The sequence below is a fragment of the Palaemon carinicauda genome, chromosome 13 (assembly GCF_036898095.1).
Source record: "Palaemon carinicauda isolate YSFRI2023 chromosome 13, ASM3689809v2, whole genome shotgun sequence".
Taxonomy (NCBI): Eukaryota; Metazoa; Arthropoda; class Malacostraca; order Decapoda; family Palaemonidae; genus Palaemon; species Palaemon carinicauda.
In genome coordinates this window covers 24,038,073-24,051,988 of record NC_090737.1, presented here as the reverse complement: position 1 = coordinate 24,051,988, position 13,916 = coordinate 24,038,073, and the positions used below count along the sequence as shown (strand labels likewise).

At 34.3% G+C, this 13,916-nt stretch overlaps 2 protein-coding genes across 2 annotated transcripts in view; one reads left to right on the top strand and one right to left on the bottom strand.

The window, feature by feature from the left end:
- LOC137652219 (hemocytin-like) overlaps positions 1-13,916 on the top strand; it is a 298,302-nt gene that overhangs the window by 28,624 nt on the left and 255,762 nt on the right. Inside the window, 7 exon segments of the mRNA XM_068385448.1 lie at positions 1,114-1,268; positions 2,588-2,730; positions 4,328-4,490; positions 6,143-6,261; positions 7,978-8,143; positions 8,893-9,124; positions 9,958-10,153. Of these exon segments, the coding sequence (XP_068241549.1) occupies positions 1,114-1,268; positions 2,588-2,730; positions 4,328-4,490; positions 6,143-6,261; positions 7,978-8,143; positions 8,893-9,124; positions 9,958-10,153 (1,174 nt within the window).
- Positions 10,941-13,916, bottom strand: part of LOC137651906 (uncharacterized) — a 48,577-nt gene continuing 45,601 nt past the window's right edge. Inside the window, exons 5-6 of the mRNA XM_068385107.1 lie at positions 12,432-12,649; positions 10,941-11,403 (exon numbers count right to left, since the gene is read on the bottom strand). Of these exons, the coding sequence (XP_068241208.1) occupies positions 11,103-11,403; positions 12,432-12,649 (519 nt within the window). The 3' untranslated portion in view covers positions 10,941-11,102. The remainder of the gene's footprint in view (positions 11,404-12,431; positions 12,650-13,916) is intronic.

Sequence of the window (13,916 nt, the reverse complement as noted above, 5' to 3'; positions counted from 1 at the left end):
GTAGAAACCTTTATTATTATTATTATTATTATTATTATTATTATTATTATTATTATTATTATTACAATTTCGTTCTCGATTAAATATCTTTAGTTTTAATTAATGTTAGAATTATAGAATTCTCCATTTATTATTATTATTATTATTATTATTATTATTATTATTATTATTTGAAGTTCAACCCGAAATATCGTTAGTTGTAATTAAAATTACAATGATCGAATTTAGTCTATTATTATTATTATTATTATTATTAGTAGTAGTAGTAGTAGTAGTAGTAGTAGTAGTAGTAGTACCGAAATGATTCTAAGTTCGTTCCCGTTGAAATATCTTTGATTTTAATTAAAGTTATAAGCATAGAATTTTGTTTTGCTTTTTTAGTTTATTATACTCTATTGATTTTGGTATTATTAATATTATTATTATTATTATTATTATTATTATTATTATTATTATTATATCTCTAAGATAATTGTAAGAACATTTCCGATAAAAATATAAATTGGTTGGTTCTTAAAATCATCATACTTAAAATGCCTGAGGATATACTCAGGCACACAATTCTATCTGTTTCCTTGTTTCCTTTCCTCACTGGGCTATTTTTTTCTTGTTGGACCCCTTATTGGACTTCTAGCATCCTTCTTTTACAATTAGGGTTGTAGCTTAGATTTTATTATTCTTATTATTACTTGCTAAGCTACAAGCCTAGTTGGAAAAGCAGGATGTTATAAGCCCAAGGGCTCCAATAGGGAAAAATAGCCCAGTGAGGAAAGAAAACAAGGAAATAAAGTGCATTAGAAGTAATTTACAATTTGAAATAAAATAATTTAAGAACCGTAAGAACATTAGAATAGATCTTTCTTATATAAATTTTAAAAACTTCAAAATAACAAGAGGAAGAGAAATAAGATTGAATAGTGTGCCCGAGTGTTCCCTCAAGCAAGAGAACTCTACCCCAAGACAGTGGAAGACCATGGTACAGAGGCTATGTATGGCACTACCCGAGACGATGGTTTGAATTTGGAGTGTCCTTCTCCTAGATGTAATAATGATAATAATAATAACAGAATCATATACTTCGTTCCCCTATATTATCCTACTTAATCTTTCTAGCTTTGAGAGCTCCTGTCCCCACACGCTAGTCCAGGATCCTATCCACGGGACATTCAGCATCAACCTCAAGACTATTGAAGGATGCGAAGGACATTCCTGCCAAAAGGAGATTCACATCTTCCTTGAGGACGATCAGTACATCCTACAGTCCACAGGTAAGACTTCAGATCACTACGTACTCCAAAGAAGTGTGACGCCATAGTTGGTGACGTCATCCATAATAGTGTAACGTAATAGTTGATGTTCTTTGCTTTGAAGAAGTGATTTTAGATGGGTTTTGAAATCTGTATCCACTCTTTGGTTTATTTCTTCAAATAGGTTTTATTGACTGATACTTCCTTTTATAGAAGCACATAAAATTAATAGTTTGTCTTATCAGTTGAACAAAATCAACTTGAGATTACTGCAATTTATAATGTGTAGATAAAAACCGAAACGAAAATACTATCATATTTCTTTATCTTTTTTTTAATCCTGTAATAATATCTGAACATTTGGTATGTTGTCTTGAATTTGATGATAAAAGCAGCCGTAATTCATATTCACCATAAACGAGATTAACGTAACTTTAAAGGTATGATTTACCCATGATAAAATATCGCTCCTTATCTTTACGAAAATTAGGCATGACCAAAAATTGACCTAATTTTTTGAAAGACTAACAAGTTTCACACTGGCCTAATAAGAGATGAACTTAGGAGAGAATATTATTATTATTATTATTATTATTATTATTATTATTACCAGTGTACGCAACCAGTCAAAAATTATGGCTAAATATCTATATCGATATGTACGCACACACACAGATTCAACCCTTCCGACCCCTTCCCCTTTTCTAACTACAACACTGCAGTTGTGGTCTCCGAGTGTACCTCGCAGGGTAACCCCTTCTCGCCAGGGCATGACTACTCCCTCTCCCCTCTACCCGAGGGACGGGGAGAGACCGAGTAGTCGTGCTGTTGCCAATGTTGCTCAACGTAACAGGATATATATACACACACACACACACACACACACACACACACATATATATATATATATATATATATATATATATATATATATATATATATATATATATATATATATATATAGCCAAGGCCGCCCATTCTAGGTTGGTTTGCATTGATCGATTAGACTAAATTTTCCCACCATTACTAATACGCAGTGGCCAGCGTGATGATGAAAATTGCCAAACTCCAAACATGAATATGGACATGTCTGAGGCCTTTGTCCTGCAGTGGACTTTTTTAAAAACGGCTGCATTTGTTATTGTTGTTGTTATTTATCGTAAAGGGGGGATTATTATTATTATTATTATTATTATTATTATTATTATTATTATTATCTCATTTGTTGTTACTATTCTTGTATACAACCAGACACGTGGTCTTTATTATATAGGGGGAGATTATTATTATTATTATTATTATTATTATTATTATATCTCATATTTCCATTCTTTGACCAGAATCAGGTCACCCGAGTCTAGCCTATCACGACACGAGCTTAGCCATTCCCGGTCAGATGAACGGCGTCGTGTCAGAACGTGTAGCCCATTTCGTTGTGATCAAGGTTAACGACCTTGGCCTCACCATCAAGTGGGACATGCAGGTACAGTAGCTAAAGTAGTTTGCCTTAACCCATAAGATGGCAAGTGGATTTTATGTGTATCATTATTATCATCATCTCCTCCTAAGCCTATTGACACAAAGGGCCTCGGTTAGATTTACCAGTCGTCTCTGTCTTGAGATCTTAAATCAATACTTCTCCATTCATCATCTACTTCACGCTTCATAGTCCTCAGCCATGTATGGTTGTATATATATTTTTTAATTATATTATTCATCTAGCAACTAATTATTATTTATTGAATTACTTTTTGCTTTCATCATCGTATTAAAACTAGGTTAGTTTAATCATTCATGCAGATACAGTAGACAGAGTAACTTACCTTAACCCATTAAATGGCAATAGGATTTTATGGGTATATTTATTTATATATTTTATAATTTGATTTTTCATCTAGTAACACATTATTATTCATTGTCTTCGTGTCTTCAACATCGTGTTTAAACTATGTTTAGTTTGGTCATTCATCCTGTTAAAGTAGCTAAAGGCAATAGGATTTTAAGGGTATATTTGTATTTTTTTTTAATTTTCATTGTTCGTCTAGTTATTCATCAAAGGGCATTGGGCCTTTAACATCGAATTAAAACTATTTTTCTTAATTGTTCACGATTTTGATTAGTAAATAGTTTATAGTTTTTTGAGGGGTATATTTGTAAATATTTTTTAATTTTTAATTTGATTTTTCATCTAGTTATTATCTATCGAATGACTTCTTGCCTTTAACATCGTATTAAAACTATATTTAATTTAATTATTCACTTTTTCTTTAGTGAATGGTTTACAGCTAACTTACTGTATTTCTCAGAATTGCTCTGATGATTATATGATTCTAAAAAGTTTAATCAAAATGACGAAATTTCAATTTTAACGATTTTTCGACCGCCATTCTAATTTTCATCATAAGTGAAACTAGAGATTACTTGAACTTATCTTAAAATTGGCATTCAAGAATTGGTCTTAGATCGTGAATTTTGTCAAATTTGAAATTGACACTGCACAGTTTAAGTTTTCTTTATTATTGTCATTGTTTTTGTGTTTGTTAATGACAAGAATACACTTTTCAAGACAATGATGTTAGTCAAAATAAACATATTTACATAAACAATCTAAAACATAATCACGATATTTGTTTATGCAGTAGTAGTTATAGTATTAGTAGTTGTTGTTGTGTTTGTTTGATATAATCATACTCTTTTTAAGACAATGATGATAATCAAAACAAACGCATTTACCTTAAACAGTCTAAAACTGACACACAATATTTATTTGTGCACTAGTAGTAATACAGTAGCATTAGTAGTTACCTTTGTATTTGTTAATTATAGTCGCACTCTTTTCAAGACAATGATGTTTGTATTTACCTAAACAAACTAAAATAGACTCACGGTATTTGTGCAGCAGTAGTAATAGTATTGTAACAGAATTACCAGCATACACCAATTTCAAAAAGGCCAAATTTAGGTATCTAGCACGAAAAAAGGACAAATTTGACGTTTTTGGCCCGAAAAAAGGCCAACCAGGCAACCCTGTTCGCCTACGCAGAAGTAAAAACACTGTTGGGTTATCTTCTCCCTTCCAGACTCTGGTGATTGTCGAAATCACGGAGCTCCTGTGGAACCGAACCAGCGGACTTTGCGGTCGACGGGACGGAAGCAAAGAGAACGACTGGAGTTACTCCGACGGCACTCCGGAGACCAAGATCACGAACTTCCTGCAGGCGTGGCAGGCGAAGACTCTCGGAGGTTAGTTAGTTAGTTAGTTAATTTCGATGGTGCTTATTTTAAAACTAGGCAGTTGAACGAGAATAAAAAGACAGGTCTTTCTTGATATATTTGGAAACCTGCGGAACTGGACTGCTCAAGTATAGTATACAGTACATTATAATTAGTATCATTATTATTGTTGTTGTTGCATTTGGTGTTGTTATTGTTGTTGTTGTTGTTGGTAGCGTGTAAAGAACCATTACGCTTCAGCAATTACAAGGGATAGAAAAGGCCCTTCGAAGAATGTGTCTAACAATAGAGAATTCATGAGCTTTGTAAGAAGGGGTATTTTTGTCTCTTGCATTGTTACGTAACACTGTTCTCTCTCTCTCTCTCTCTCTCTCTCTCTCTCTCTCTCTCTCTCTCTCTCTCTCTCTCTCTCTCTCTGGGCTCCAAGTATTCAGAAGGATATAGATAGACTGGAAGCAGTATAAGCTAAGGCCTCCAAACTAGTTCCAATACTGAAACAATTTTGATATAAAAAGAGGATGGAATGTTTGAACTTATTTGATCTACAACTCGACGACTCAAGGGATAATTGATAGAGGCATTCAAAATTCTTAAAGGAATAAATTTAGACTACAACAACCTCTTCACGCTTTGCTCAGTCCAGAGGTAATGGATACAAACTGGAATTGAAAAGATACAACACTACTCATTGTGGTAATTTTTTTTATACATAGAAAAAAACAAATACTTGGAACAAACTTCCAGCGGATGTAGTAAACAGTAACACGGTAAACGAGTTCAAGAGTAAGTTAGACAAGATCATAAAAACTCTCTCAACATTCAAACCAAATCGCTCAACCCAAGAGCAAATGAAGTCTCCCCTGATGGACCAAAAAGTCTTTGAGATATTCAGAATGCTCTCTCTCTTACATAATCGTTTCATTCCATTTTGGAAATTTGTCCAACTTTTATTTTTATTGAGATTTTAATATTGAGCAACATATAGATTTTATTAATAATTTTGAAATGAAATTTAGGTCATTATTTACTCATCTATTATTTAATATTTGAATTTTCGACGTCTATTTGCGTATTTTATGTACGAATATGTGTAAATGGTATACATAGTTTTTTATGTACAGTATTAGAATGGGTTTGTCCATTTGAGCTTTTACTAAATTACAGCGACCATTCAGCCCCAATTTTTAGCCTTCTATTTAACTTCAGCTCCATAGGGCATATTGCCTTTATTCAAACATATGCTTTCATCCTATTAAATGCAGGTCTATAAATTCCTTCACTGATAAGCCACGCACTTCATTTGTTGTTTTTACTTTATCTGATCTTTTTATAGCCCTGATCCGAAAATGAATGATTAGAATCTCCCCTTTGCATTTCCCTTTTGCAACCAGCATAAGCTTTTTGCGCGGTACCCAGACAGAGTATTTTTTTTCTAACAACCAATAAATTTTTTTCTCGCGTACCTGTACAGATGATCCCTCCATTTTCATTTCATTCTAACAATCAATACATATTTTTTTCTCTCTTACCTGGACAGAGGACCCGTCCCTTTGCATTCCTTTCTAACAACTATTGCATATTTTTCTCTCGTACCTGGACAGAGGATCCCACCCCTTGCATTTTTTTTAACAACTAATATATATTTTTTTCTCTCTGGACAGACCAATGCCTGGAATCTCCTATGGTGAAATCCCCTTGTGGCCGCTTCTCGTTCTCCTCTCAGGCCACCACCTTCTGCGACAGACTGAAAGATGACCCCAGATTCGACGTGTGTCGTGAGGTCAGTCCCAATTTCATTTAGTAATCTCTACCTAAGGTACCTTTCTGAGGAGGGATACTTTAACGTGGTGAAAGGGTTAGTGTGTCGCCATTATCAGCAAAGCTGTACTAGTCAGGATCACACATACTAGATTGGTTTGCCGTGAGCGATCAGACAAAAATCTCCCACCAACTCCAATCTGCACTGACCAGCGCGGTGAGGACGCTGGCCAAACCCCAGACATTAATAATGACATGTCTGAGGCCTTTGTCCTGCAGTGGAATAGAAACAGCTGCCTTTGTTGTTGTTGTGTTATTTGGGTCTTAACAAGATTAACCATTTGGCTCGTTTTGCATTCTACTTCTGACCAACAATACTGCGATATAGCATTAAAGATCATACACCTTAGTTTAATTGGATTTAATTATTTGTTCCTTAACTTTCTTTTCAAGTTGATGAAATACGCTAATAATGATTATCATTTATACGAGTATAGTCAGAAAATAGCGGCCATGTCTAATTCTATTCAATCGTACTTCCATGTTAAGAAGAAGAGCTAATTCTTGTTTCCGCTTTGGGTTAGGTCACTGTAAAAAATATTCCTTAATCTGATACTTTTGTGGGTGGGTTAAACCAATACAATTGAAAGATCTAATTTAATGTTGTTACAGTTTTTAATATATTTTATTTTGATTCTTACTTCTCTAGTAGATTATTTGTTTCCTTTCATCACTGGGCTATTTTTTCTTGTTAGGCTTATAGCATTCTGCTTTTCCAACTAGAGTGGTAGCTTAGCTTATAATAATAATGATAATAATAATGATAATCGAATAACTGATTTAGAAAGCTCAGCGTAGGATCAGACGAGGACTTGATTTTTAATACTGAAAAAAATCAAGATCTTGGTGTCTTCATATAAACTAACATCGCCTTTGATATCAAGAAAAAAATAACGTTAAATCTTGGAGCTTTATTAGCTTACAATCATAATCCATGTTATAAGATGTAAGTTCCGTTGAATAACTACAGCTCATGAAAGGGGCTAAAAAATTGCAGTGATGATGATAAAGGAATGTGTATAGGCGAAGTTTAAGGTCTCGCGGAAAGATGAATAAGACCACATTGTAATGAATAATAAGACTGTTCTGCAATCGTCATTATAGCTATCATTGTAGTTTATTGCGACGCCCGTAGATCTCTGTACATTGTTTGCTTGTTTTCACTGGGACCTGATAATCCAGATACAAAGGTTTAGAAAGACATATTTTTGGTACCCTAGCAATTTTAGTGTGTAATTAACAGTGCTTGGAGTGATTATCTAATATAAAAGCTGATATTGAGTCACAATATGGTTGGAGGTTCTTATTTAACTTGAACAAGCTGTCACATTTTTCAATCATATACCTTGAAATTAAACCCCTCTGGAATCAAGTTCGGATATCCTGGAATCATGTCCGGATCTCTTGGAATCATGTCCTATCTGGAATCATGTTCGGATAATCTGGAATCATGTTCTGATCTGGAATCATGTCCGGATCTCCTGGAATCATGTTTGAATTTTCTGGAATCATTTCCAGATATATGGAATCATGTCCTGATCTAGAATCATGTCCGTATATCCTGGAATCATATCCTGATCTGGAATCATATCCTGATCTGGAATCATGTCCAGATATCCTGGAATCAAATCCAGATCTCCTGGAATCAAGTCTGAATCTTATGTTATCATATTTCCAGATTGTCGACGTCGAACCGTACCTGAGCGCCTGTCGTTGGGACTACTGCAGCTGCGATGCCAAGGAGTCTGAGGCGTGCGCTTGCCAGACCTTCTCAGCCTACTTCAAGGAGTGCGCCTCCTTCGGGATAGAGATTCCTGGGGGCTGGAGATCGTCGGATTTATGTCGTGAGTTGTCGTTGGTTGAAGAAACGAATTATATTTTTGTTATGTAGGAATAATCGTAGGCTTCCTTTATTTGAATCATTCTAGTATTAAGCTTCTTAAATTTTGCTCCATGGTGTAACTGTTTCTTGGTGCAACTGCTGCATGCTGCAACTGGCCCATGGGGTGATTGTTCCATGGTGCACCTGCTCCATGGTCCATCTGTTCTATGATGTAATTGCCCCATGGTGCAACTGCTCCATGGTGTAACTGTTCCGTGATGCCAGTGCTCCATTGTGTAATTGCTGTATGTTGTAACTGTTCCGTGATGTAACTGCTCCATGGTGTAACTGCTTCATGGTGCAACTGTTCCATGATGTAACTGCTCCATTGTGTAATTGCACCATATGGTAATTGTTCCGCGATGCAACTGCTCCATGGTGCAACTGCTCTATGGTACAACTGTTCCATGGTACAACTGTTCCATGGTGTAGCAGCTCCATGGTGCAACTGTAGGGTTTTCCCCCATAGTATCACCACAGTGTTACATGTCCTCCTCGGACCCAGCGCTGAACCAAGTGGCCTAAATTCATAAATCCATTCATTTAAATCATTATTTCAAGTTGATTTTTTTTTTTTAATTTGGCAAAGATAAACATTACTTGGGAACTAAGAGAGGTAGATTATTATTATTATTATTATTATTATTATTATTATTATTATTACTATTATTATTATTATTATTATTATTATTATTATTATTATTTCGACAGCCATGGAGTGCCAACACGGCAAGGTCTACAACCCGTGCATGTCAGCCCTGCAGCCTCACTGCGGTCAGCCCTCCGACAGTGTCCGTCCGGAATTCTGTGTGGAAGGCTGTGACTGTACTGGAGACCTCGTTCTCCACGAAGGGCACTGCATTGACCCAAAGGACTGCCCTTGCACCTACAGGAACAAGGAGTACAAACCTGGCGATACTATACCAAACGACTGTAACTCATGGTATGGACATGTAGAGAGAATTTGTATTCATGGTAGAGACATGTAGAGGGAATTTGTATTTATGGTAGGGACATGAAGAGAGAATTTGTATTCATGGTAGGGACATGTAGTGAGGATTTGTATTCATGGTATGGTAGGGACATGTAGAGAGAATTTCTATTCTTGGTAGACACATGAGAGAATTTGTATTCATGTTAGGGACATGTAGAGAGAATTTGTCTTTTTGTATTTTAGTGCCATAACACTGTTTATGACTAATTTTGAAGCTTAAAAGATACATAGAAATGATCATTCTGGGCAGGAAATGTGGGAAATTCTCATGAGAAAGATCGTTTTTATCTTATCATTATCATCAAATCTATAAATCTAAAATAGTCGTAAAAATGTATAAATCATTGAATAGTTTTATATATTCTTATTTTTAAATTTGTATGCATCATATATATGTTTTATCCAGCATAAAGTTTTTTTTTTTTTACATTCTCATTCTTGTATCTATGCATCATGCGTATAATTCCTTATATTTGATTTATTAGTGTTTTATTCATTTTCATTGATTTATTCATACGTCATGTATTTAGTTGCATATTTTTCACTAAGTCAATTATTTTATATATTTACCTCCATACATTTATCATCTGAGTCATCAGCAGCCAAGCTAGGGCGCTGATCATATATATATATATATATATATATATATATATATATATATATATATATATATATATATATATATATATAAGGGCCTGTCTCTAACCAACTGTCACTGTCCCCTCTGCTATTCACGAACACCTTTAAACCTTCAATAATACTCCCCCCCCCTCCCCCGACAGCACCTGTCTGGGCGGCGAGTGGAAATGCACCGAAGTGAAATGCGGCTCCCGCTGCGCCGCCGTCGGGGATCCTCACTACACGACCTTCGACGGGAGACGCTACGACTTCATGGGCAAGTGCTCCTACTACCTCGTTCAGGGAGACGACTTCAGCATCGAGACGGAGAATACGCCATGTGCCGGAGCTGTGTCAGAGGTGAGTACTGAATCTTGTAATGATAAGTAGACATTTTTCTTTATACGTTTGTCCTGTCTTTTTATCTCGTGAAAGGCAGATGATATATATATATATATATATATATATATATATATATATATATATATATATATATATATATATATATATACATACATATATATATAAATTTATATATATATAAATTTATATATATATATATATATATATATATATATATATATATATACACACACATATTTCCCTTTATTTAATACAAAACTCGAATTCATTAGTTGTTTCTGAAAGATAGTAATCAGAGGTGTATGCATGATCATATAAAAATTATAACGAATAGCAAATAAGAAATTAATTACGAGGATTCTAAAAGACACCATAAGATTCGTATAATATATTTGTTTTTTACAATATACACGGAATAAGAATATCATTACCTTTTACAACCAATAACATTCATCATAATTGCATTTACTCATAAAACATTTTTGGTCTTCATTTTACAAATACATTTTTCTATTACACCTTTGATAAAAGATAAAAAACCATTTGAACAATCCTCTTTGGGGTCGCTGTATAGAAATTATAAATTACTGTACAATAGGATATAGATTATAGGTTATCTAAGTATTTAAGCATGCTTTCTCATTTTCACATTTATATATATCAGCGTTGTATATTACAACTACAGTATATAATTGTTGAATTGTTGGTGTATAATATATATATATATATATATATATATATATATATATATATATATATATATATATATATATAATTATCTGATTATAAAAAACTGTTAAATAATATTCATTCAGCGATAAGTATTAGTAAAAGCGAATCTCATCCACATAAAACACCACTCGTTATTAATATACACTGCTTAAAATCGATTAAATATAATAATAATAATAATTAACATTTAAATAAACAAACGAAAAATTTACGGTCAAAGCAGAACGCTTAAAATTCGCTTGAGGGTGAGGGTAGGCCTATAAGTCGTCGTGTGTTCAGTGGCCAGGCTGAAGATTGACTTGCTCTTAGACCTAAGTAGGTTGGGAAGAGTGCCCCGTCTGTTTGTGAAGTCGTCGTCCTCCGCGGAGGAAGACGAGGAGGTTGAGAGGTTGATGCTGGAGGTTGAGTAGTGGAGGTGAGGTGGGGTTACGGAGAGGGGTTTAGGCCCGCCTCTCCTGTGGTAGACGATCCATTGGGTGATTAGAGCGCCGCTGTCCCTCTCGACCCACGAAGACCTGATGAGAGAAATTGATTTATTATTATTATTATTATTATTATTATTAGCTAAGCTACAAACTTAGTTGGAACAGCAGTATGCTATAAGCCAAAGGGCTCCAACGGGGAATAATAGCCCAGTGATGAAAAGAAACGAGGAAATAAATAAACTACAAGAGAAGTAATGAACATTCGAAATACAATATATGAAGAACAGTAACAACATTTAGTTAGATTTTTCATATATAAACTAAAAACTTCAGAAAAAAAGAAGAGAAATAAGATAGAATAGTGTGCTTAAGTGTACCCTCAAGCAAGAGAACTCTAACCCAAGACAGTGGAAGACCATCGCACACGGGCTATGACACTTCCCAAGATTAGAGAACAATTGTTTGATTTTGGATGTCCTCCTAAAAGAGATGCCTACCAATCGTCTCTTCTACCCTAATCAAGTGGAAAACAGCTATCGTAAGGCAGTAATCAACCCCTTAAGTGAAGAACAATTTTTCGGTTATCTTAATGCAGACAATTGTATAAGGATATGAAAGAGAACATACCATGTCTGCTCTATCAAAAGAACAAAATTTTTAAAACAGAATTTTTAGTATTGTTCTTTTATTACTTGTTATAATGAGTCATTTTATTTTCCCTTTATGAATTGGGATTATTGCTGTGACATTGTTTGCGAATGAACTAGATTGCTTTCTACCTCTTATTCATTATGTATATTTACAGTATATTAATTGCAGGAAATATGATATAATTGATATTCATTTACAATATTTTTTATAAATGCGTGACCTGTTCGCTATTGCAAATATTAACAACCTAAAGCCTTTATCAGCGATTTAAAAGACTTTCATCAAAGATTAAGATAAACAAAAACGTTGTCAGTCATAATAACCACGAACGTTTTCGATCGTATAACTTATGAAATAACAGTTAAGAAAAGCAAGAAAACGTTTTCAGTAGTCATAATCGCTAACGTGTTTTATCTGTTGATGTAATAATAGAACAAACTTAAAAAAAAAAAAAAAAATAGACTCACTTGACAGTCGGTTGGTAGCCCTGATCTCGCAATGTTGCAAGGAGAACGGAGGCGCTGGGAGACGCGGGTGCCGTACGGGAATCGAGTAGCGGATAGGTGGCGTGATCTGTCTGAACTGGACTCCCTGGGAATAACCTCTTCAGGGAACTGGCTGGTCCGTGGACAGTCAGTTGGGTACAGCGTCTGTGAGAAGTTTGAATCACTACCAAAGTTGTTCCCTGTTGATAAAAAAGATGTTGAGATGATTATTTGATTTCCGAAGCATTGTTCGAGACATTTTGGCTGAAGGAAAAATTCACATTTTGATTCGCGTTTGGTGTACTGTACTTCTTTGAAAGAATTTGTGACGAAAAAATTTATTGTTTCTAAGTTTTAAGCTTAAGTTTTTCATTGTTTTTAAGTAATACTATTTAATGTTTTTATATGCGTAAGTTTTTTATGCCAAATAACAATAAGAAAATTGAATGTATATATATATATATATATATATATATATATATATATATATATATATATATATACTTTATATAAAAACCTAGGGGGTTTACACACACATATCATCAGCTGTTGATAGTGCACTGCAGGATAAAGGCTTCAGAAATATCCATGTCTTTTTCTTAAATGTTGTTAGAATATTCTCTAGTTTACTTTGCTCTCGTATCCATGTTGCTCTTTTTCTGTCTCTTAGCGTTATTCCCATCATTATTCTTTCCATATCTCTGAGATATAACTAGTCTAATTTCGAAGGCTTTAGTAAGGCTCCAAGTTACTGATGTATAAGTTAATATTGGTATGACCATCTGATTAAATATTTTTATTTTTAGAGAAAGTGGCATTTTGCTTTTCATAGTCTCATTTTGTTTACCAAATATATATCTACAGTTAAAAGTAATTAGGCCTTAACTGTCATTGAAGTCATCTAAATCTTTATTTGAATTTCTTAGTTTTACTCTTAAGATTTCCATCAACTCCCCTCTATCCAATTAACGACAATCCTTCTATCCTCTAGACTTCGAAATTACTTTACGGAAATAATTCAGTGGGTACTTTCCACTTGAGAAAGGTAGAAGAGACTTTTATCTATGATAAGTAGCTATTCTAGAAGGACACTCCAAAATCAAAACATTATTCTCTAGTCTTGGGTAGTGCCATAGCCTCTGTACCTTGGTCTTCCACTGTCTTAGATTAGAGTTATCTCGCGTGAGAGTATAATTAGGCGCACTATTCTATCTGTTTCCTTATTTCCTTTCCTCACTGGGCTATTTTCCAAATTGGAGCCCTTGGTCTTATAACATCCTGCTTTTCCAAGTGATGTTGTAGCTTAGCTAAATAATAATAATAATAATAATAATAATAATAATAATAATAATAATAACAACAACAACTAGAAAATAACTCCGAGAGTGCAGACCTCCTCCACGGCAGCTTCGTATATGAAGTCTGTGTGCCAACCATGTGCGAACTAGGGGTTAAGGTTACGGTTAA